Raw genomic sequence first — 22426 nt, 5'->3', positions numbered from 1 at the left:
AAATCCAAGTAAATGACATCCACTGTCTCTCCTTTGTCCACCCTGCTTGTTACTTCCTCGAAGAACTCTAACAGATTTGTCATGCAAAACTATGTCTTTACAGAAACTATGCTGACTTTGACTTACTTTAACATTAGTCTCCAAGTACCCCAAAACCTCATCCTAAAACTCTAACAGTTTCCAAACCACTAAGGTTAGGCTAACTGGCCTCTAATTTCCTGTTTTTTTCATTCCTCCTTTCTTAAAGAGTGGAGTGACATATTCAATTTTCCAGTCCTCTGGAACCATGCTAGAATCAAGTGATTTTTGAAAAATCATAACCAATGCATCTGCTCTCTCTTCAGCAACCCCTTTCAGAACTCTGGGAAGTAGTCCATCTGGTCCAGGTGACTTGTCCATCTTAAGGCCTTAGAGTCTGCCTAGCACTTTTTCCTTTGTAATATCAATGGCACCCACTCCTGCTCCCTGACACTCATGGACTTCTGGCACACTGCTACAGTGTCTTCTACAATGAAGACAGATGCAAAGTACTTATTAAGTTCATCTGCCATTTCTTTGTCCCTCATTACTACTTCACCAACATAATTTTCCAGTGGCCTAATGCCAACTCTTATCTCCCCTTTACTCTTTATCTTCTTCGGCTGTCCATCGATTTTCGATGATGACTGAGGCCTGTGCAAGGTTGTATGGAAGACCTGCAGTTGCCCATGCTGCAAGTCTCCCCTCTCCGTGCCACCGATGTTGTCCAAGGGAAGGGCATTAGGACCCATACAACTTGGCACTGGTGTCATCGCAAAGCAATGTGTGGTTAGGTGCCTTGCTCAAGGACACAACATGCTGCCTCAGCTAAGGCTCAAACTAGCTACCTTCAGATCACTAGACTGACGCTTTATCCACTTGGCCATGTGCCACACGCTTTATATAACTGAAGAAACTTTTAATATCCTGCTTTATATTATTGGCTAGTCTGCCTCATATTTCATTTTTTCCCTTCTTATTGCCTTTTGTTGGATTTTAAAAGCTTCCCAATTATCCAATTTTCCATTCATTTTTACTACCTTATATTCCCTTCCCTTGGCTTCCCTTGCTAGCCACGGTTGCCTATCCCTGGCATTTGAGAACAATTTCTTCTGTGGGACATATCTATCCTGTGCCTTCCTTACTTTCATATTACATCATCTACTTGTAAACCTGTTGGCTCATCCTCAGTTCTATCATACTGGTTCCCATCCTCCCTTCATATTAGTTTAAACCACTCCCAAGAGCTCTAGCAAACCTACTCACAAGGATATTGGTCCCCCTCGGATTCAAGTGCAGCCTGTCACTTTTGTACGGGTCCCACCTGCCCCAGAAAAATTCCCAATTATCCAGAAATCTGAATCCCTGGCCCCTGCTTCAATTCTTCGACCATGCATTTATCCAGCACCTCATTCTACTCCTATCCTCACAGTCGCATGGCACAGGCAGCAATCCCAAGATTACTACCCTTGAGGTCTTGCTTCTAAGCTTCCTCCCTAACTCTCTGTATTCTGTTTCCAGGACCTCCTCCTCTTTTCTACCTGTGTCGTGGGTACCAATATGTACCACGTCTTTTGGCTGCTCACTCTCCCTTTTCAAGACATTGTGGACGTGTCCAGAAACATTACAGACCCTAGCACCTGGTAGGCAAACTACCATCTGTTTCTCTTTCACGTCCACAGAATTGCCTACCTGTCCCCCTAACTATAGAGTCCTCTTTTACTACTGCCATCCTCTGCAGTTCCCTACCCTTCTGAGCCGCAGAGACAGGCACAGTGCCAGAGGCACGGCCGCTGTGCTTCCCCCAGGAAGGTCAATCGCCCAAACAGTACTCAAAATGGAGTACTTATTGTTGAGTCCTAGGAGTAAGACTTGGAATGATCTTGGTGGAGGGATACAAGGATAGAGGAGATTGCAGAGAGAGGAACTGTGGGCTTGAGAGGGAAATGCTGGGATTTCCTTGTCTATTCTGCAGCTAGAGACAATGGGCTGGGAGGATGAAGGTGTGGGAGCATGTTTGATGGGCAAAACTGTGTGCCATTATTTTGAACAAGTTGAATAAAGGAAGAAAGTAGCTTCAGTATTGGTCCTACTTCCCTCCTTCTCCATGGCTGGAATTCCTCTGTGGACCAATATATAACATCCTATCTGTGACTGGAAGGTCTCAGGCCAAAAATATTAACAATGCGTCTCTCTCCATAGCTGTTACCTGACCTCCTGAGTATTTCCAATCCTCACTCCTTTTCTACCATTCCAAGTAACTTGCTTAACCTTTGATCCTCCCCAATTTTCCAGGCACTATCCTACCCTTAGCATTTGGGTGTTCACATGCCCTGATTTGATATTGGTTACTTCTGGCCCTTGTCAAACAATTAAATGACACCAATACATAATCTGATCCACACACAGGGTTACCACACAGTGATCAGGAGCAAGGAACCTTATAGACTCCTCTCATTCGAGCCCAGGGAAGCTGAGTGAGCACACCCATCTAACAGGACATGATAAAGAATCAGGTCTGGGGCATCTTCAGAGTTTAACAAAGGATGTTCCCCTATATTGAACCAATCCTCTTCTGGCTCTTGGTGCTTGTAGGCACTGTAGAGGATTATGTCATGTACAGTAGAGACGGTCCATGCCTCCAACACACAATGTACTAATAGAGGGGTTACACAGTGATGAAGTGGTGACAGGGTAATACAATGAATGCCTTTGGGACTTGCAGCATATTTATATTTCCCATCAAATTTGAACCAGAAGAGGTAAATGATAACGAAGGTCATCGTGTCTTTACCCTCGGAGTCATCTGTGAAAAGAAAAGAGTGAGAAATTGTTACCGTTCCTTGGACACAAGAAGCTGAAGATAGTGATCCTTGACCAACGCATCACAGGCACATCTCTCCCCACCAGCGGCAATCAGTAATATCTAGAGGAGGGACTGCCTCAAGAAGGCAACGTCCACCACCAAAGATTCCCACCATCCAGACTATGCCATTTCTTTCAGCTGCCCATATCACCCAGTTTAAGAACAGCTACTTTCCTTCATCCACTGAGTTCTTGAAACATCCGTCAAAACACTAATTACTCCTGTTTCGTAACACTACGTAACCTTTGATCTCTTTTCAACCTAGACTCTTGTGTGGAGACCCAAGGGCTGGGGTTTGGGACAAGCTGACTTGCTCTTACAATACCCAGCTGATTTGACATGTTGAGTGGCCCCCTTTCAACCTGTAACTTTTCTGTGATTGTACAAAAACTTAATGAGGTTCTGCTGAGAGAACATGGACCTGGAAGGCTAGCCTGTTTATCTTTCCACAGATGCTGACTGACCTGTTGAGTATTTTGGACATTTTCATTTCAAGTTTTCAGAAAACCTAGTATTTTGCTTCTGTTGGGAAGGTCATTTCCTTCCAAAGTATAGGAAGAGGCCATTCATCTATCACACTATCAAACAATTCTATCCTGCCTCTTTACACATTTATCCACCCCAAAAAAAAAAATTAACTCTTTAAGACAGGGCAATTTTAACCATAACAAAATGTGGCAAAAACATTTCTTAAGCTCCCTGTACTTTATGCTATTTACTGTATCTCAGTCTATCAGCCCCTACACCTCCAATTAAGCAGTGGGTTGTCCTCAACCCCATCTCCATTGCTTGATCCGCAAGACTGCACTAACCACTTAAGGCCCACAAACCTAGTACATCTCTAATATCTGACCTGTTCTGTACCTCTGTGTATCTGCAACAGAAGATCAATGATCAATACATGGCAAGTCATTGTCAATACTGTCTCTGTAAAGGGCCATTTGAAGATGAATGAGGCTGGTATCCACTCTCTGTAATTTTCTCATCACTTGAAATTTCTCTGCTTAGAGATTGGAAAGTTGCCCTATCAGCAAAAGTCACCCAAGTTCTCCACTCTACTGGCACTGACATAGTCTTACCACCATCAGGTGACCATTCTTTCCTTTGAAGACCTGTGACTCATGGCCTGATGTGAAATCGACAATCCCCTCCTTTCCTGGTTCAATAGTAAATTTCAGGCTGAAATGGGAAAATGCAAAAACAGAATGAGTTATTAAAACACCGTTACAATTTCTGATATATGCAATCTTAAGTCCTTTGGAAGAATGTTGGATGTGTACAATATTCCCTCTCCAAAGCTTCCACATCCTTCCTAAATTGAGGCAACCAGAAATAAACATAGTACTCTACTTGAGACTAACCAAAGACTTATAGAGCTGTAGTATTATCTCACACTCTCAAACTCCCCTGACTAACAAAGGCCAACACACAATATGGCTTCTTAACCACCCTATCAATTTGCACAACAACTTTGAGAGCCCTATGGGCTTGGGCCCAAGATTCCTCTGTTCCTCCACATTGCTAAAAGTCCCACCATTAATTCTGTGCTCTGCCTCCAAATTCAACCTTCAAAAGTGAATAATTTCACCCTTTTCTAGACTGAACTCCATCTGCTACTTCTCAGCTCAGCTCTGCATCCTGTCAATGTCCCGCTGTAACCCACAACAAACTTTTATGATACCCACAACACCACCAACATACATGTCAGCTGCAAACTTACTAACCCACCCTTGTAGTTTATCATCAAAGTAATATATAAAAATCACAAAGAGCAGGGGTCCCAGAACAGATCCCCATGGGATACCACTGGTCATGGACATCCATCCTCCATCTGCTACCATCCACTGCCTTCTCAGGGCAAGCCAGCTCCAAATCTACGCAGACAGGTTCCCTGGATCACACACCTCCTGACTTTCTGAATGAGCTTACCATGGGAGAATCTAGTCGAACACTTTACTAAAATCTGTAAACACCTCATCCACTGTGTTACCTTCAACAATTCGTTTTGTCACTTCCTCTAAAAAGTCAATCAGGCTTGTAAGGTGTGACCTGCCCCTCACAAAGCCAAGCTAACTATTTCTAATCAAACCATGCTTCTGCAAATGCTCGTAAATCTTGTCCCCAAGAATCCTCTCCAATAGATTGTGTACCAGTGATATAAAACTCACTTGTCTGTAATTCCCAGGATTATCACGAGTACCTTGCTTGAACAAAGGAATAACATTTGCTGCCTTTCAATTTTCTGGTACTAATCACATAGTACTAACAAACCCCAGCTGCTGAATGGACAGACTTGCGTCTACCCCTCCCAGTTCATGCCATGTGAACAACAACAGCAAATCATGTAGTCAGTGAGAGGACAAAGGTCATTGCTAAAGACACAGCTATCTCTTCTCTCACTTCCTGTAGTAAACTGGGGTATATCCTGTCAGGCCCGGGGGACCTATCTATATCAATGTGTTTTAAAAGTTCCAACACATCCTCTTTATTAACATGTTCCAATCACCTCAACATATTCCAGCACATTATCCTATTCCAGCTGACCTCACATTCATCAAGGTCCCTCTCACTGGTGAATACTGAAGCAAGGTATCCATTAAGGACTTTCCCTATTTACTCCCACTCCAGGTATGTTTTATCTTCTCTTATCCCTGATCAGTCCTACCTTCACTCCAGTCATCTTCCTGTTCTTCATGTACTTGACCTCATCCTTAAATTTTACACTCAAGGAAGAGTGTTACATAATCACATCCTGTCACATTGAACTCCTAGAGCCCTGTTACTGTGCTGCAATGTAATGGTGACTGAAATTCTCTTTGCTCACCTGCCCTGCACGATCTTGAAGCTGTTTTGCTTGCTGGCCATTGTACAGAGCTTGGTCACAGTCTCAAAGACATAGTCACACTGCAGAATTACATCACCCTGTGTACATTGGAGACTGAGTTAGTGTGGAATACAGAACTTGGTCACAGTCTCAAAGACATTGTCACACTGCAGAATTACATTACCCTGTGTACATTGTAGACTGAGTTAGTGTAGTACCAGGCAGAAGTAGAAACCATGCTCTAGGATTATCTGACAATGGTCTTTAATGAGTAGCATGTCCACCAGAAAACATGGTTACCTACACTCTTGTCTTATCTCTCCTTAACTTTACTCCTGTACTTTCTAATCTGCTCCACACTTTCAGAGCTATTAAACTTTTGGTGTTTGACACGTTCTTCCTTTATTGTTGTTGATAGATTTTGTGCTCCGAGGGTTCTAGATCGGCATTTCCACACATTGTCTTTGTGGGAACACGTGAGAGTTGAGGCCCTTGAATCTTATGAAATGTCCCCTATTGCCCCTGTTCTAAAGCTCCCCCCCCCTTCTCCAAAGGGTGTTGGCTATGTTGGAAAACAGTTTCTCACCATCATCCAACCCAATTCATAATTATCCCCATCAATAGGTGAAACAGATTTCTGAATTCTTTCCAAGTCTGGAACATGACTCTAATTCAAAAGACAAACTCTGCAGATGCTCATAAGGTTGAAATTAAATTAAATATGCCAGAAATCCTTAGCAAGTCAAATATCTTCAATGACGAAGGAAACAGTCCAGTCCATTTGGCCATAGTACTTTTCAGTCCAGTGGGACCAAGTTTGCCAAAGCTTATTTGATTAGAGAGCTTAAGGTAAAGGAGACAGTAAAGGAGAAACTAAAGACAGATCTATTGTATTACAATTTAGTAAAGACATCTACAGAGGCATGAGAGAAGAGTTGGCCAATGCTGATTGGAAGGGACACCAGCAAGGATGAATTAAGAACAGTAATGGCTGGAGTTTCTGGGACTAAATCGGAAGACATAGGATCAGTTCATCCCAAATAAGAAGTAGTATTCTAAAGGGAGAATAGCTGACAAAATAAGTCAAAGACAACATAAAAGAAAAAGAAAGGGTATGCAATAATGGCAACATTTAGTGAGAAACTAAAAGATTGGGAAGCTTTTAAATAGCAACAGAAGAAAAAAGATGAAAAATAAAGGCAAGCTAGCCAATAATATGAAAGAGTACACCAAAAGCTTCTTTTCAGATATCCACTCAGTAGCCATTTTATTAGACAGCTTGTATACCTTAAAAAGTGCCCACTGAGTGTATATCATGGTCTTCTGTTGTATAGCCCATCTAGTTCAAGGTTCAATGTGTTGTGCATTCAGAGATTCTCTTCTTCACACCACTGCTATAGCGTGTGGTTATTTGAGTTGCTGTTGCCTTCCTGTCAGCTTTAACCAGTCTGGCCATTCTCCTCTGACCTCTCTCATTAACAAGGCATTTTCACCCACAGAACTGGCATTCACGTTACATTTTTGTTTTTTCTGTAACACAAACCATCCTGTCTAGTACCAACAATCATTCCATAGTCACTTAGATCACATTTCTGGCCATTGAGTGCATTGTGATGAGATCTGAAGGATTACATAACAAAAATGGGGGCTCGTTCGGGATATGAACATAAATTGGTGGGGGCTCAATTGACTAGTTGATTTGATTGGGGAAATTCTGTTTAGATTTGTGTGAGTGGACTATCAGCATAAATGGAGTTTGAGGTTAACAAGTTTGTGGCAGAATCAACCCCGGAGGTGTTGGATGATGCTAAGAGGGATGTACTGTTGGGAATTGCTCGTAAGTTAAAAGTTAAGGTGACCACTCGCATGAAGAATGTTCAGATACCGCTGTTAATAGCACAGCATTATGTAGCCAAGGGGAAGTTTGAAGAGGAGGTGTTGGAAATGTTTTCTGAAGGTAAAGTACTTACTGAGGCTGAGGTTCAGCTTCAGGTAGAAAAACTGAAGTATGAGTATGAGTTGCAATTAAAACAGCTTGAAGACTTTAAGAAGTGTGTTTCCGATGATGTAAGCACATACCGAGATGAAAAGGATGCCACTACTTTGCGGGAGTCTGTTAGGTTAGCAGACAAGGTTTTAACCCACAAGGTTGAGTTTACTCCAGATGGGAGTTTCCTAGAGAGTAGCTGGTAGGATCAGGGGAACCTGGAATTTGAAACTGGGACTGGTATTGAAAGCCTAGAAGAGGCAGCTGTCCCGATTGCCTGTGTTCAGGTTGTTGAAGCACCTGTGAATTTCCAGGGTGTTGAACCTTGTGTTGAAATTCAGTTAAGGTCTGAGGTGTCTGACTTGGTTGAAAAGGAATGCAGTCTTTTTGTGTCAGATGGACTTGGTTCAGTGAATAAATGGTTAACCTTGGTACCGGTGGAAATTGAGGATTCTCAGTCACTTGTGTTAGACAGTGTTCTAAAAGTTGGTGATGAGTTGAAAGCTGGTGAGGTAAATGTTATTGAAAAGATTGAGAAAGGTGCTGTTTCTGGATTTTTAAATAAAGAACTTGTGAAGTTTGGACTGGTTTCATGACCTTTGACCCTGCTTGAAGGACAATGGGCTGTAGAAGTATGTGTTAGCTTGTTAAATTCTGTTTTAGCATCTGGAACTAAACAACTTCAAGGTTATGGAGCTGTTTTTCACATTGCAATGTGGAGGAAAAGGATTGCTTCGGTTTTGAGAAGCCACCTATCTGTGTTCCTATGGAGATGAGTTGAGCTAAAAGTCGTAGGAACAGAATAGATGGATTGTTTGGAAATTTTCATAATGTAAACATGGTCTTCATAAGCTTAGTGTTGGTATTGGTAAACATTAGGGATAGTTTGGCATCAGTCCAGGGTGAAGTTTATTCAGCAGTACAGCTAACAAGCAAGCTTGTGGCTGATGAGACAAACAGAGATACTGATGTTTACACCAGATGTGCAATGACCCAAGGCATGTCTCAAAAGGCTGCTGACACAGTTAGCAAAGACAGGGGTTTAACTTATGAGAATTTATCAGAGACTTTTCTACCTTCTATGTTACATCAGGATTTGGGCAGTAAGGAGGATGAGAAAGGTTTGTCCTTGTCCAGGGATGAATTTATAGAGGAACAAAGTCGAGACTCTGAAATTGCTGCGTTAAAGCAGACAGCTGTCACAGAAGAGGAGGTTCAGGGAGAGTCAGTAGGATATTATCTTAAGGATGGGGTGTCAATGAGGAAGTGGAGACCACCTACTGTGCCTGCAAGTGAGGATTGGGCCATTGAACATCAAGTTGTGGCCCGGAAAGTTTGCAGGACTTGTCATACCTGTCAGGTTGCAAGAAAACCTAATCAGGTGATCCCAGCAGCACCACTTGGACCAATACCTGCTTTTGGTGAACCTTTTTCTATGGTCATAGTGGATTGTGTTGGCCCATTGCCAAGGACTGCAGCTGGTTATGAGTATTTATTACCCATCATGTGTGTTGTGACTAGGTTCCCTGAGGCAGTGCCTGTCAGAAATATCGGGGCCAAGACAGTGGTAAAAGCCTTTATAAAATTTTTCACATTGTTAGGTCTACCTGAAGAAATCCAATCTGACCAGGGTAGTAACTTTACTTCGAAAACATTCGAGGGGGTAGTTAAAGAGTTGAGAGCTAAGCACATTGTATCACCTTTGACCCTACTCAGAGTGCAATGGTCAGATTAGAATGTAAGTATGAGCGTGCTTAGTTATGTTTTGGAATTCAGAGACAGACTTAACAAGGATTGTGACCTTGTAAAGCAGAATTTACAGCACTCTCAGATAAAGATGAAGCTGCTCCCCCTCCTTACCAACCCTCTTCAAGTGAGATTTAGTGGACTATATGAAATAATAAGAAAATTGATTCTTTGAATTATGTTATTAGAACTCTTGACCAACAGCGAAAGGCTACACATGTGAATATAATCAAGTGTTATCATGACCCCGAACCTGCACCTGTGAGTACTGTTATGATAATGGAGGAGATTGTGGTGTCTGATACTGGGATACCAGATCACTTTAATGGACTCCATGTAGTTTCCATAAGACTCAGAAATTCTGATGTTTTGAAAAATCTTGATGGAAAGACTCAACATTTGCAGTCAAGGCAGCAAAAACAACTGAAGAGCTTAATTAACAAGTATAAAGGTTTATTCCCTGACATTCCAAGACCCTGCACAGCTGCGGTGCATGATGTAATTGTAGATGAAGTCAATCCCATTAAGCAGCACCCTTACAGAATGAACCAAGACAAAAATAAAATGGTTGAACAAGAAATTGAATGCATGCTAACAGCCGGCATAATTAGGCCATCCACTTCAGACTGGGCATCACCGTGCGTGATTGTCCCTAATTCGGATGGGAGTATGAGATTCTGTACTGATTATGGGAAAGTTAATGCAGTAACTAAGACAGATGCTTATCCCATCCCAAGAGTGGATGACTGTATTGACAGAGTGGGGAAGGCTGAATACCTTACAAAGATTGACCTGTTGAAATGTTACTGATGTGTTCCTTTGACAGAAAGGGCTAAAAAAAATCTGCATTTGTGACTCCATCTGGATTGTATGAGTACAATGTTTTACCCTTTGGGATGAAAATGCTCCAGGGACATTCCAAAGAATGATGAATTCAATGATTCAAGGTTTAGAAAGTATAGGGCTTATATATTAATAATTTGGTTGTATGGAATGACACCTGGAAAGAGCATATCTCAGCAGTAGAGAAACTGTTTGAAAGGCTGTCCAAAGCAAATCTCACTGTAAACCTTGGTGAAAGTGAATTTGGCCACACCACTGTCACGTATCTTGGCTATGTAGTAGGCCAGGGCCAACTGGCTCCTGTGCAGGCCAAGGTTCAGGCTATTGCTGAGGTTCCCGCTCCAATGGGCAAGAAAGTGTTACAGAGGTTCTTGGGAATGGTTGGGTATTACTGTAAGTTTTGTAAGAACTTCGCAGACATCGCTCTCCCCCTAACGAAACTCCTAGGGAAGAGTGAAAGATTTGTGTGGTCTGACCTTTGCCAAGAGGCATTTGACCACCTGAAAACCATTCTGTGTTATCACCCTGTGCTCAAAGCCCCTGATTTCAATAAACTATTTTCAATTGTGGTAGACGCTCATGATGAAGCTGCTGGGGCAGTAATGTTGCAAAAGGATGATGATGAAATTGAACATCCAGTAGCTTATTTCTCAAAGAAATTTAATGTGCATCAGGAAAATTATGCCACTGTTGAAAAAGAGCTGCTAGCACTCATTTTAGCATGGCAACATTTTGATGTCTACATATGTCCTGCGCAGAAACCACTTGTGGTTTACACAGACCATAATCCTTACTGTTTCTGAGTAAAATGAAGGATAAGAACAGAAGGTTACTTAACTGGAGTCTGATCTTGCAAGAGTATGACATGGAAATAAAACATGTGAAAGGTAGTGACAATATTATAGCAGACTGTCTGTCTAGATGTTAAGTTTAAGTTTGTAATGCTTTGCTATGTTACCTGATTAATTACACATGTATTTCTTTCAGCTGTATAATCGATAGTTAAAACAAAAATTTTGCTGTTTCATCAAAATTTTTCTTAAAAGGAGAGAGGTGTGACGAGATTTGAAGGATTATTCTAAAGTGGACTGTTCCTTTAACAAGAGAGAGAGGGAGTGAACAGCTTGTGTGCTATTTCAGCAGCAGGACGAGAGAGAGTCTGTGAGTTGCCTTGGAAACTGGAAGGTGGAGCTATATGATGGACAGCTGGTGTTCCGCACTAGTGAGATATATACAAGGTCAGTTGACTTTTTAATCAGACACACCAGAGACACACGACGCCAGAGGCAAGGAGGACACTGGTGAGCTTTGTGTACCCATGACAAGGGTGGGGTTTTGTTCACAGTGTGGACAAAGGGGTGACCGGTGGGGAGCTATCGGTGTGTTTAACCCTGGTCTGGGTTGATAACGCCACCACAGAAGACGGCATCCTCTTTTTGTGGTCACAGTTGGTGACTGTAAGTTTCGGGAGCAGGAGGACGACGTGGAGGATTGGCATTGGCATTAGGAAAACAAACCAACTCTCTATCTCTCTCTCTCTCTCTCCAACTCTGCTCAAATCAAATTCCAGAACTGAACTGATTACTTACCATCCCACCGTGAGACTGTATCACCTAATCACGTGAGCTGGGGAAGCTTGGGAACCTTATTTACTCACCTATATATATGCATATATTTTGCTAACCTGTTTACCTTATCCTGTTTTATATTACTTTATTCACGTAGTTACTAACAAAATAGAGTTTATAATGGAAGACTCAGACTCCAGGTGTGTCCATTTCTGCTGGTTCTTTTTAACCCGTTGCGGGGTACGTAACAGTATAAAGAGTAAAAGAGAAACAAGAGTAGATATTGGTCCGCTGGACATTGATGCTGGAGAAGTTGTAATAGGGAACAAAGAATTGGTGGATAAACTGAATAAGTATTTCACATCAGTCTTCACTGTGGAAGACACCAGCAGAATGCCAGAAGTTCGAGAGTGTCAGGGGGCAGAAGTGAGTTACTAAGGAGAAAGTGTTTGGGAAACTGAAAGGTCTGAAAGCAGATAAGTCACTTGGAAAGAGGTAGCTGAAGAGAATGTGGAGTAACGATCTTTCAAAAATCACCTGTTTCTGGAATGGTTCTAAAGGATGGGGAAAATTCCTCTCTGCAATCTCCTCTATCCTTGTATCACTCCACCAAGATCATTCCAAATCTTACTCCCAGGACTCAACAATATGTATGCCATTTTGAGTACTGTTGGGGGGGGGGGGGACAACCTACCTGGGGAAAGCACAACGGTCGTGCCTCTGGCACTGAGTCTGGCCCTGTAGCCCAGAAGGGTAGAGAACTGAAGAGGATGGCAGCAGTAATAATGGACTATAGTTAGCGAGACAGATAGGCCACTCTGTGGATGCAAAAAAGAAACACAGATGGCAGTTTGTTTCCCAGATGCCAGGGTCAACAATGTTCCTGAATACATCCACGATATCTGAAAAGGGAGAGTGAGCAGCCAGAGGTTGTGGTACATATTGGTACCAACGGCATAGGTAGAAAAAGGGAGGCGGTCCTGAAAACAGAACACAGGGAGTTAGGGACGAAGCTGAGAAGCAGGACCTCAAGGATTGCTGCCTGTGCCACATGACAGTGAACAGAGGAATAGAATGACATAGAAAGGGTGGCTGAAGAATTGAAATTGAAAATTTCTGGATAATTAGGATTTCTTCTGGGGCAGCTGGAACCTGTACAAAAGGGATGGTCTGCACTTGAACCTGAGGGGGACCAATATTCTTGTGGGCAGGTTTACTAGAGCTGTTGGGGGTGGTTTAAACTAATATGGCAGGGGGATGGGAACCAGTATGATAGAGCTGAGAATGAGCAAACAGGTTTACAAGTAGATAATGTAATATGAATATAAGGAAGGCACAGGAGAGTTATGTCCCACAGAAGAAGTTGTTCTCAAATGGCAGGGCTAGGCAACCGTGGCTGACAAGGGAAGTTAAGGACTGCATAAAAGCCAAAGAAAGGGCATATAAGGTAGCAAAAATGAGTGAGAGGTTGCATGGTTGAGAAGCTTTTAAAATTCAACAAAAGGCAATAAGAAGGGAAAAGATGAAATATCAGGGCAGACTAGCCAATAATATAAAGCAGGATACTAAATGTGCTTTCAGTTATATAAAGAGTAAAAGGGAGATCAGAGTTGATATTGGACCACTGGAAAATGATGCAGATGAGGCAGTAATGGAGACCAAAGAAATGGCAGATGAACCTAATAGGTACTTTGCATCATTCTTCACTTGGAAGGCACTAGCAGTGTGCCAAAGGTCCCTGAGTGTCAGGGAGCAGGAGTGAGTTCCATTGCTTTTATGAAAGAAAAAGTGCTTGGCTAACTCAAAGGTCTTAAGGTGGATAAGTCACCTGTACTAGGTGTACTACATCCCAGAGTCCTGAGAGAGGTTGCTGAAGAGATTGCACTGGTTATGATCTTTTAAGAATCACTTGGTTCTGGCATGGTTCCAGAGGACTGGAAAATTTCAGTACTCCACTCTTCAAGAAGGGGGAAGGCAAAAGAAAGGAAACTATACGCCAGTTAGCTTAACCTCAGTGGTTGAGAAAGTTTTGGAGGCCTTTATTAAGGATGAGATCTTGGGACACTTTGAGACTAATGATAAAATAAGTCAAAGTCAGCATGGTTTCTGTCAAGAGAAATCTTCCCTGAAATTTTTTTAAGAGTTCTTTGAGGAAGTAACAAGCAGGGTGGACAAAGGAGGACAATGGATGTCATTTACTTGGATTTTCAGAAGGCTTTTGATAAGGTGCCACATATGAGGCCGCTTAACAATACAAAATCCCATGATTAGACTTTAGGGTACTTGGAGGCACATGACAAAATTGGCCGAAGTTCTATTTGGCTAGCCTTGATGTCAGTGGTTGGGAAAATGTTGGAGTCTATTATTACATATGAGGTTTTGAGGTATTTGGAGGCACATGACAAAATAGGCTAACGTCAGCATGGTTTCTGTCAGGGAAAATCTTGCTTGCCATATTTGTTGGAATTCTTTGAGGACATAAAAACAAGGTAGTGTTACGTATACACAACCCTGTAAAAGTATCAGCAGCAATTGAACACACCTGGAGTCTGGTTTTGATGTTAAAACCACTATTTATTTTAGTAACTACTTAATACAGTAACTTAAACCAGGTAACTCAGAAGTTAGCAGTGTTATGCATATATATGTGTGTAAATATAATTTCCAAACTCATTCAAGCTCAGGTGGCAAGGTTTAAAGTCTTACGATGGTAATGTAACAAAGTTCAATTCAATGCACAGAGTTGTTATTGTTGGTATTTGTAATCCAAAGGTGAAATCCACGATAGGAGAAAAACAAGTAAAGAGGTGCCGTTGGTCTTCCACTGTCAGCTCCGAATCCACACATGAAGTATCACCAATGGTAGCTTATCACAAAGGGGACCATCTTCAAGGGAAAACTACCAACCCAGGCAAGGGTCGACACATCGGTGGATTTCACAAGGTTACCTCAATCACACAACGTGATAGCCACTTATCCAGTTCCACGACATACGAAGTAACTCCAACAGTGATTTGCCACAGGGGTGCCTTCTTCAGTGAACTACCACACCCAGACAAAGGTTAACATATACTTGGTATTCACAAAGGTTTTCCCTCACCAGAGAACCCACTCTTGTGGATTAACTATGTGACAACCACACTTTCGTATTTGAATGGAATCAAACTCACCCTTACGGGCTACTTGGAGAGACTCCAAATAGTGATCTCTTTGTCACTAGGTTTCTTCTGTTTCAAACCTTTCTCTCCCTTCTTCCCTGCAACTGCTTCCAGCTGCAACAACTGTGAGAGTCACTTATCTATACTCTGGATCGATCTCAACTCACCCTTTTGGGCTACTGAAAGTTTAAAACAACGACCTCACTCACTGGTGTCTTTCCATGATCGAAACCCTCTTGACTCTGACCATGTGTCTGTGAGAGAATCATCTGACCTTGCTTAATATAAACATGCTGCAAATTTGTGTAATCACCCACTGTCCATCAAATAACTTCACCTCTCTTTCACCATGGCAATCCAGCAATTCTGTAGTCAGTAGAAATCCAACAGAGCAAAAGTCAGTCTCAATTATCTCGGCATTTTAAAATGACAGTCCACAGGGGAAAAAAAAGAACCCTAGGGGTATATAACACCTCCCCCAAAATGCAAAATTTTGACCAAGGAGCAAAATTTTTAACTGTTTATTACAGAGTGTAAAGCAATACATATGTGATTATTATGTAGCACATTACAAAAGTGCATACAAATACTAGTTTCTATTTCACTCTTAAATTTAGCATCCAGACAGTCAATCTACCAAGATATTGTTTTTACCTTTCACATGTTTAATTACAAAAAATCAATTTCCTGCAAAACCAAATCAGACATCTCAGGCTTTAACTGAGCTTCAACACCATGTTCAGCATCCTGCAGGTTTACAAATGCTTCAACAACCTGAACACAGGCAATTGGGATTGCATCCTCTTCCAGGTTTTCACCTTAGTAAGTTTCAACTTTTTAGCAATACTCAACAACTGAAACCTTCTGGTGTTCTCTAATCTGTGACCTCCTCATTGTCAATTCTTAATCTTTCCATCTGATTCTGGTGCTCAAACCAGCTAGCTTTACTTTCAGGAAAAAACTCTAACCCCTCCACTTTAAACACATCCTCAGATACCTAATAATCGGCTGTTGTCCCGGACGAGCCCCCAATTTATGTTACATACACGCAACCCTGTAAAAGTATCAGCAGCAATTGAACACACCTGCAATCTGGTTTTGATGTTAAACTCACTATTTATTTTAGTAACTACTTAATATAGTAACTTAAACCAGGTAAGTCAAAAGTTAGCAGTGTTATTCATATATATGTGTGTAAATATAATCCCCAAACTCATTCAAGCTCAGGTGACAAGGTTTAAAGTCTTATGATGGTAATGTAACCAAGTTCAGTTCAATGCACGAGGTTGTTATTGTTGGTATGAGAGAGATATTTGTAATCCAAAGGGGTATATAACAGTAGACAAAGGAGAGTGAGTGGAGTTGTTTACTTGGATTTCAGAGATATTTCACATCACAAGATGTCACACATGAAGCTGCTAAACACATGTCTTTCTGAACTACGAACAGGAATAAAGAGAGAACAAATACTTACTTTTTGCTTGTTGTTTTCACAGGGCACGTGGATAACAAAAATTCCATCACTCAAGTTGCTGACAGACACACCTAAACAAGACATAAAAACACAAATTGTGAGCAACATGAGGGATCAGTGGTCTCTAACTACAATATTCTGTTTGCACAAGCACAAAGCCGTGCCTTCAAATGGGCTCACATTTATAATGGATGAAATGAAAAGTGAAATGCAAACACCCCACAGATAGTCTCCTCTGTAAAGAACTGTTAGCATTCTTTTAAAAAATTAATATTTGTTTGCTATATAGACCATTAATATACAGTCAATCTTTTAGTCTCGGGACTCTAAGCATTGTGGCAAGGGCAATATTTACTGGAAAGTGAAGAGGAGCTGCTTGCTTCAACTATTCCAGTCTCCAAGGTGAAGGTATTCCCAAGTGCATTGAGGGCCAGGACTGAGACCCAGTGACAAGGAAGGGATATAGTTTCATCCAGAATGATGTGTAACCTGGAAGATAGTCTACAGGGACAGGTAATGCCTGCTAGCTTTGTCTTCTCGGTGCCAGAAGTCATAGGCTTCAGAAGGGCTGCTGCAACACATTGCAACAGTTGGTGTCAGCCTGTCTCTGAGATTGCACATGTTGTAAATAGATCAGTAGTTGAACAGAGGAAGAGGTCATCCTCCTTCAGAGGTTTAGTGATGGAATTGACAGGAATCCATTACCTTTCAGAGTTGCATATTCAATCTTCTGCTTGATCTTGTCCTCTTCGACTATGTAAGCTTTTGTCTGCATTAGGAGCAGTTGGCGTGGTCTGGGTTTGAAGCCGTTTCGGTTATATTTAATGACAGGAACACCATACTGAGAGCAAAAGAGGATAGGTGTTATCATACAATTACAATCACAAGCAGGCTGCTCCTACAACATGCCACCTGTAATCCATGGGGTAACTCACCCTACCCTGCACTTCCTTTGCCTGTTCGGACTAGGATTAATCTGGAAGAGTGCATGCCCAGTGAAACACTCCATCACAGCGAGGGTGCCCAACCAGGAGGAGTGGAGGAGCAGCTCACCTCTAGTACAGCCGCATGGACTTGGTGGGTCAAGGAGCCTGTTTCTGTGTTGTGTCTGTGACTGGTTGTTGAATGAGGTATTCTTGGTGTGAGCACTGGCTCTGTAAGACCCAGTGGAAATTTCTGTCTTATTAAACCAATAATACTTGGTTAAAGTGTGAAAATTAAAAGGTACTGTAAATAAAACATTAGTTGTTTCAGATCGTTTCAATGTTCAGGTTCAGAAACAGTTATTACTCTTCAAGCATCAGGCTCCTGAACTAGTGTGGATAACTTTACTCACCTCAACACAGAACTGATTCCACAACCTATAGAATCACTTTAAATATGGACTAAGTATGGACTTCTATTTGTGACATTTACTGGGAGCGTTGTATACGAAGGGCCCAAAGCATTGTTAAGGATCCCTACCACCCATCCCACAATCTCTTTGACCCACTACCATCAGGAAGGAGATATAGGAGCATCAGGACCAGGACTGTCAGATTGGGTAACAGCTTTTTTCTCTCAGGCTGTGAGACTAATGAAGATACCCCGCCACCACTGAGGTCTCATCACTAGGACAGAGAGCTGTTTACTATTTACCTGTGCTGCACACTACATACTATTTGAATTATACTTCATTAACTTAATCATGGTAATATTTTGTTTTATGTGCTGTGTGTTGTGGGTACACTGCCGACAGGAGGAATGTTGTGTTGTTTGGTTGTATATATGTACATTCAGATGATAATAAACTTGAAGGTGTACTTTCAAGGGCTCTACAACACATGTTGTCCACAAGATCATAACACATAGGAGCAGAATTAGGTCACTTGGCCCATCGAGTCTGTTCCTCCATTCATTCATGGCTGATACTTTTTCCCCCTCCTCAGCCCCACTCCCCAGCCTTCTCTCTGTAACCTTTGATGCCATGTCCAATCAAGAACCTATCAATCTCTGCCTTAAATACACCCAATGACTTGGCCTCCACAGCTGCCTAAGGTAATAAGTTCTACAAATTCACTACTTTCTGGCTAAAGAAATTTCTCCACATCTATTTTAAATGGATACCCCACTATCCTGAGGCTGTGCCCTCTTGTCCTAGACTCCCCATCATGGGAAACATCCTTTCCACAACTACTCTGTCCAGGCTGTTCAACATTTGAAAGGTTTCAATGAGATCCCCCCGCCCTTCATCCTTCTAAATTTCAGCGAGTACAGACTCAGCCATCAAATGCTCCTCATATGATAACCCTTTCATTCCAAAATCATCCTTGTGAACCTCCTCTGAACCCTCTCCAATGTCAGCCAGCACATCTTTTCTAAGATGAGCCCAAAACTGTTCACAATACTCAAGGTGAGGCCTCACCAGTGCCTTATAAAGCCTCAGCATCACATCCCTGCTCTTGTATTCTAGACCTCTTGAAATGAATGCTAACATGGCATTTGCCTTCCTCACCACCAACTCAACCTGCAAGTTAACCTTCAGGGTGTTCTACACACGGGCTCCCAAGACCCTTTGCATGTGTCAGCATTATTTATTTATTTAGTATTTGCACATTGGTTGTTTGTCAGTCTTTGTGTGCAGTTTTTCATTGATTCTTTTGTATTTCCTTGTTCTACTGTGAATGCCTGCAAGAAAATGAATCTCAGGGTAGTAATTGGTGAGATATCTGCATGTACTTTAATAATAATTTTACTTTGAACTTTAAAGTTTGCCAGTGTTTGCTTTTCTGATTGGTTGACAACGTACAATGGAATTTCTGTTATAATGGGATACCACCAGAGTGCCTCAGTGTTCCAAGATGTGTGAAACCTCACCTTGAGCCTCTCATGACGAATCAGCTGGAGAGCCTTTGGATTGATATCCTGTTCACCTGCAGACAGAGAGCACATCAAGCTGAGAAGGGGATGTGCGGTAGGGAAGGACTTTCGGATTTAGTTGCTGTGGGGGGGTCAGTGTGTACTTACGAAGCCTGCTGTCACTGAAGGGTTTGGTCACACTCTGTAAATAGCCATCCTTCTTCCCTTTAAACAATGTACTGGCCACAACTTTCTGTTGCAACTGTAAGCAAAGAGTTCATTGTGATTCCTCCTTGGAATTAAACAGAATTTCAAAGACCAAATGTGCCAACTAGGAATGTTGTGATAATCTGGATATTTGCACCAGTGCACATTCCGAGATGAGATCATGAAGAATGTCTCCTCCTTACAGACCTGTTGTCTCTATTTTCCTAAATTATTTGTCTGTGATGAAGGTTGTTAGAGACAAGCTGGTACCACCAAGGGTTGGAAAAGTACTGGGGTGATAATTATGTTATGTTCTGTGGAATCTTAAAGAGTACAAAAAGGGGGCACTTACTTTGTGCAGTGAGGACAACTTTTTAACCCATCTATCTATAGATTGAATGAGATACAGCATGGAATTGGCCCCTTCCAGACCTTCAAGTCGCACCACTCAGCAATCCCCCAATTGAATCCTAGCCTAACTATGGGACAATTTACAATGATCAATTAACCTACTAACTGGTATGCCTTTGGAGTGTGAGAGGAAACCAGTGCACCTGGAGGAAACCCACGTGGTGACGAGGAGAATGTACAAACTTCTCACAGGCAGTGGTGGGAATTGAACCCCAGGCACTGGTACTGTAAAGTGTTGTGCTAACCACTATGCTACTACGCATTGTCTTAGGCAAGGTCATGACTGAAACTAGTGCTAAGAGTTGGAGAAAATAGGGACAAGCACATCATGAGGGTCAGAGTATATCGAGTCAAAGACAGAGAGAAAGAGTAAAGGCTACATGAAAGGCTGTCCGATCTGCTGTTCCCTTTCTGGCAGTGTAGAGAGTGGCTTATTACGTGGATGATAAGTATTATTTTGATTTCTGTACTAAATGACATGATCGTGGTGGGTCTCATCAGCATGAACGATGAGTCAGTTTACAGAGAGGAGGTGCAGTGGCTAACGGACTGGTGCAGAGCCAACAATCTGTCTCTGAATGTGAACAAAATAAAAGAGATGGTTGTTGACTTCAGGAGGGCATGGAACGACCACTCCCTGCTGAACATCGAAGGTTCCTCGTTAGAGATCGTTAAGAGCACCAAATTTCTTGGTGTCCACCTGGCAGAGAATCTCACCTGGTCCCTCAACACCAGCTCCATAGCAAAGAAAGCCCAGCAGCATCTCTACTTTCTGCGAAGGCTGAGGAAAGTCCATCTCCCACCACCCCCCCCCATCCTCATCATATTCTACAGGGGTTGTATTGAGAGCGTCCTGAGCAGCTGCATCACTGCCTGGTTCAGAAATTGCACCATCTTGGATCGCAAGACCCTGCAGCAGATAGTGAGGTCAGCTGAGAAGATCATCGGGGTCTCTCTTCCCGCCATCACAGACATTTACACGCTGCATCTGCAAAGCAAACAGCATTATGAAGGACCCCACGCACCCCTCATACAATCTCTTCTCCCTCCTGCCATCTGGGAAAAGGCACCGAAGCATTCAGGCTCTCACGACCAGACTATGTAACAGTTTCTTCCCCCAAGCTAACAGACTCCTCAATACCCAGAGCCTGGACTGACACCTTACTGCTCTATCGTCCTGTTTATTGTTTATTGTAATGCCTGCACTGTTTTGTGCACTTTATGCAGTCCTGGGTAGGTCTGTAGTCCAGTGTAGTAGTTGTGTGATTTTTTTCTCTCTGTGTTGTTTTTTACATAGTTTAGTCTAGTTTTTTTAATGTGTCATGTAACACCATGGTCCTGAAAAACGTTGTCTCATTTTTCCTATGCACTGTACCAACAGTTACGGTCGAAATGACAATAAAAGTGACTTGACTTGACTTACTACCACAGTGGACATGTGCTTCTCTTTCTGTATTGCATCTGTGCTAATTCTAATCAATGTTTTCCCGTGGCCTTCAACACCTTTTATTTGTGTTTATCCTGAGTGGAATCAGAAAGGAACACAGAACAGATTTTAAAATAATTTTCACTACAACAGCTGACACGTTAATTACATAATTACTTTATTTTCTGTTGCCTTCCACTCTCCTTCCTAATGGAGACAAATTGTACACCACTGAGTTGCTGAGATACAGCAGACTAGCGACCAGTTGCCAGTAAATGGGAGTTAATACTGATGGGTATGTAATAAACTCAAGTGATTCTGCAGCTGCTGGAAATGCAGAGTAACACACACAAAATGCTGCAGGAACTCAGCACGTCAGGCAGCATCTATGGAGAGGAATAAACAGTTGATGTTTCGGCATGAGGCCCATCATCAGTCTTGATCCCATCGAGTCTGCGCACCATTCCCTCATGGCTAATTTATTATCTTTCTCAGCCCCATTCTCCTGCCTACTCCCCATAACCTTTGATGCCCTGACTAACAAAGAACCTATCAACCTGTGCTTTAAGTATACCTAAAAAATACAAAATGCTGGCAGAACTCAGCAGGCCAGACAGCATCTATGGGAGGAGATAATAACGACGTTTCGGGCCGAAACCTTTCATCAGGAGTGAAGTAACATGGGATGGTTGAGGGGGGATAAGAAGTGGGGGGAGGGATAAAGTAGAGAGCTGGGAAGTGATAGGCTGGAGGGAAATAGGCTAGGGGAAGGTGGAGAATTATGGGAAATAAAAGAGAAAGAAAGGTAGGGCTGGGGGGAGAGATTATAGTGAGGGGGGAAAAAGAGAGAGAAAGAGAACCAGACTAAAATAATAGATAGGGATGGGGGTAAGGGTGGGGGGCAAGGGTATCAACAGAGGTCAGTGAGTTGGATGTTCATGCTGGCAGGAAGGAGGCTACCTAGGCGGGAGATAAGGTATTGCTTCATCGACCTGCGTGTGGCCTCATCTTGATGGTAGAGGAGGCCATGGACAGACATGTCGGAGTGGGAGTGGTCTGT

General features: G+C 42.4%; 1 protein-coding gene across 1 annotated transcript in view; it reads right to left on the bottom strand.

Annotated features, from left to right (window-relative positions):
• Positions 1 to 2797: 2797 nt before the first annotated feature.
• Positions 2798 to 22426, bottom strand: part of myo1ha (myosin IHa) — an 88086-nt gene continuing 68457 nt past the window's right edge. The window contains exons 25-31 of the mRNA XM_073066982.1: positions 19491 to 19584; positions 19341 to 19396; positions 17190 to 17325; positions 16485 to 16555; positions 5709 to 5806; positions 3964 to 4063; positions 2798 to 2824 (exon numbers count right to left, since the gene is read on the bottom strand). Of these exons, the coding sequence (XP_072923083.1) occupies positions 2798 to 2824; positions 3964 to 4063; positions 5709 to 5806; positions 16485 to 16555; positions 17190 to 17325; positions 19341 to 19396; positions 19491 to 19584 (582 nt within the window). The remainder of the gene's footprint in view (positions 2825 to 3963; positions 4064 to 5708; positions 5807 to 16484; positions 16556 to 17189; positions 17326 to 19340; positions 19397 to 19490; positions 19585 to 22426) is intronic.

The sequence above is a fragment of the Hemitrygon akajei genome, chromosome 14, assembly GCF_048418815.1.
Source record: "Hemitrygon akajei chromosome 14, sHemAka1.3, whole genome shotgun sequence".
In the NCBI taxonomy this organism is placed as follows: domain Eukaryota; kingdom Metazoa; phylum Chordata; class Chondrichthyes; order Myliobatiformes; family Dasyatidae; genus Hemitrygon; species Hemitrygon akajei.
Note: the sequence above shows the minus strand (reverse complement) of the source record. Positions and strands in the feature narration are given on the sequence as shown.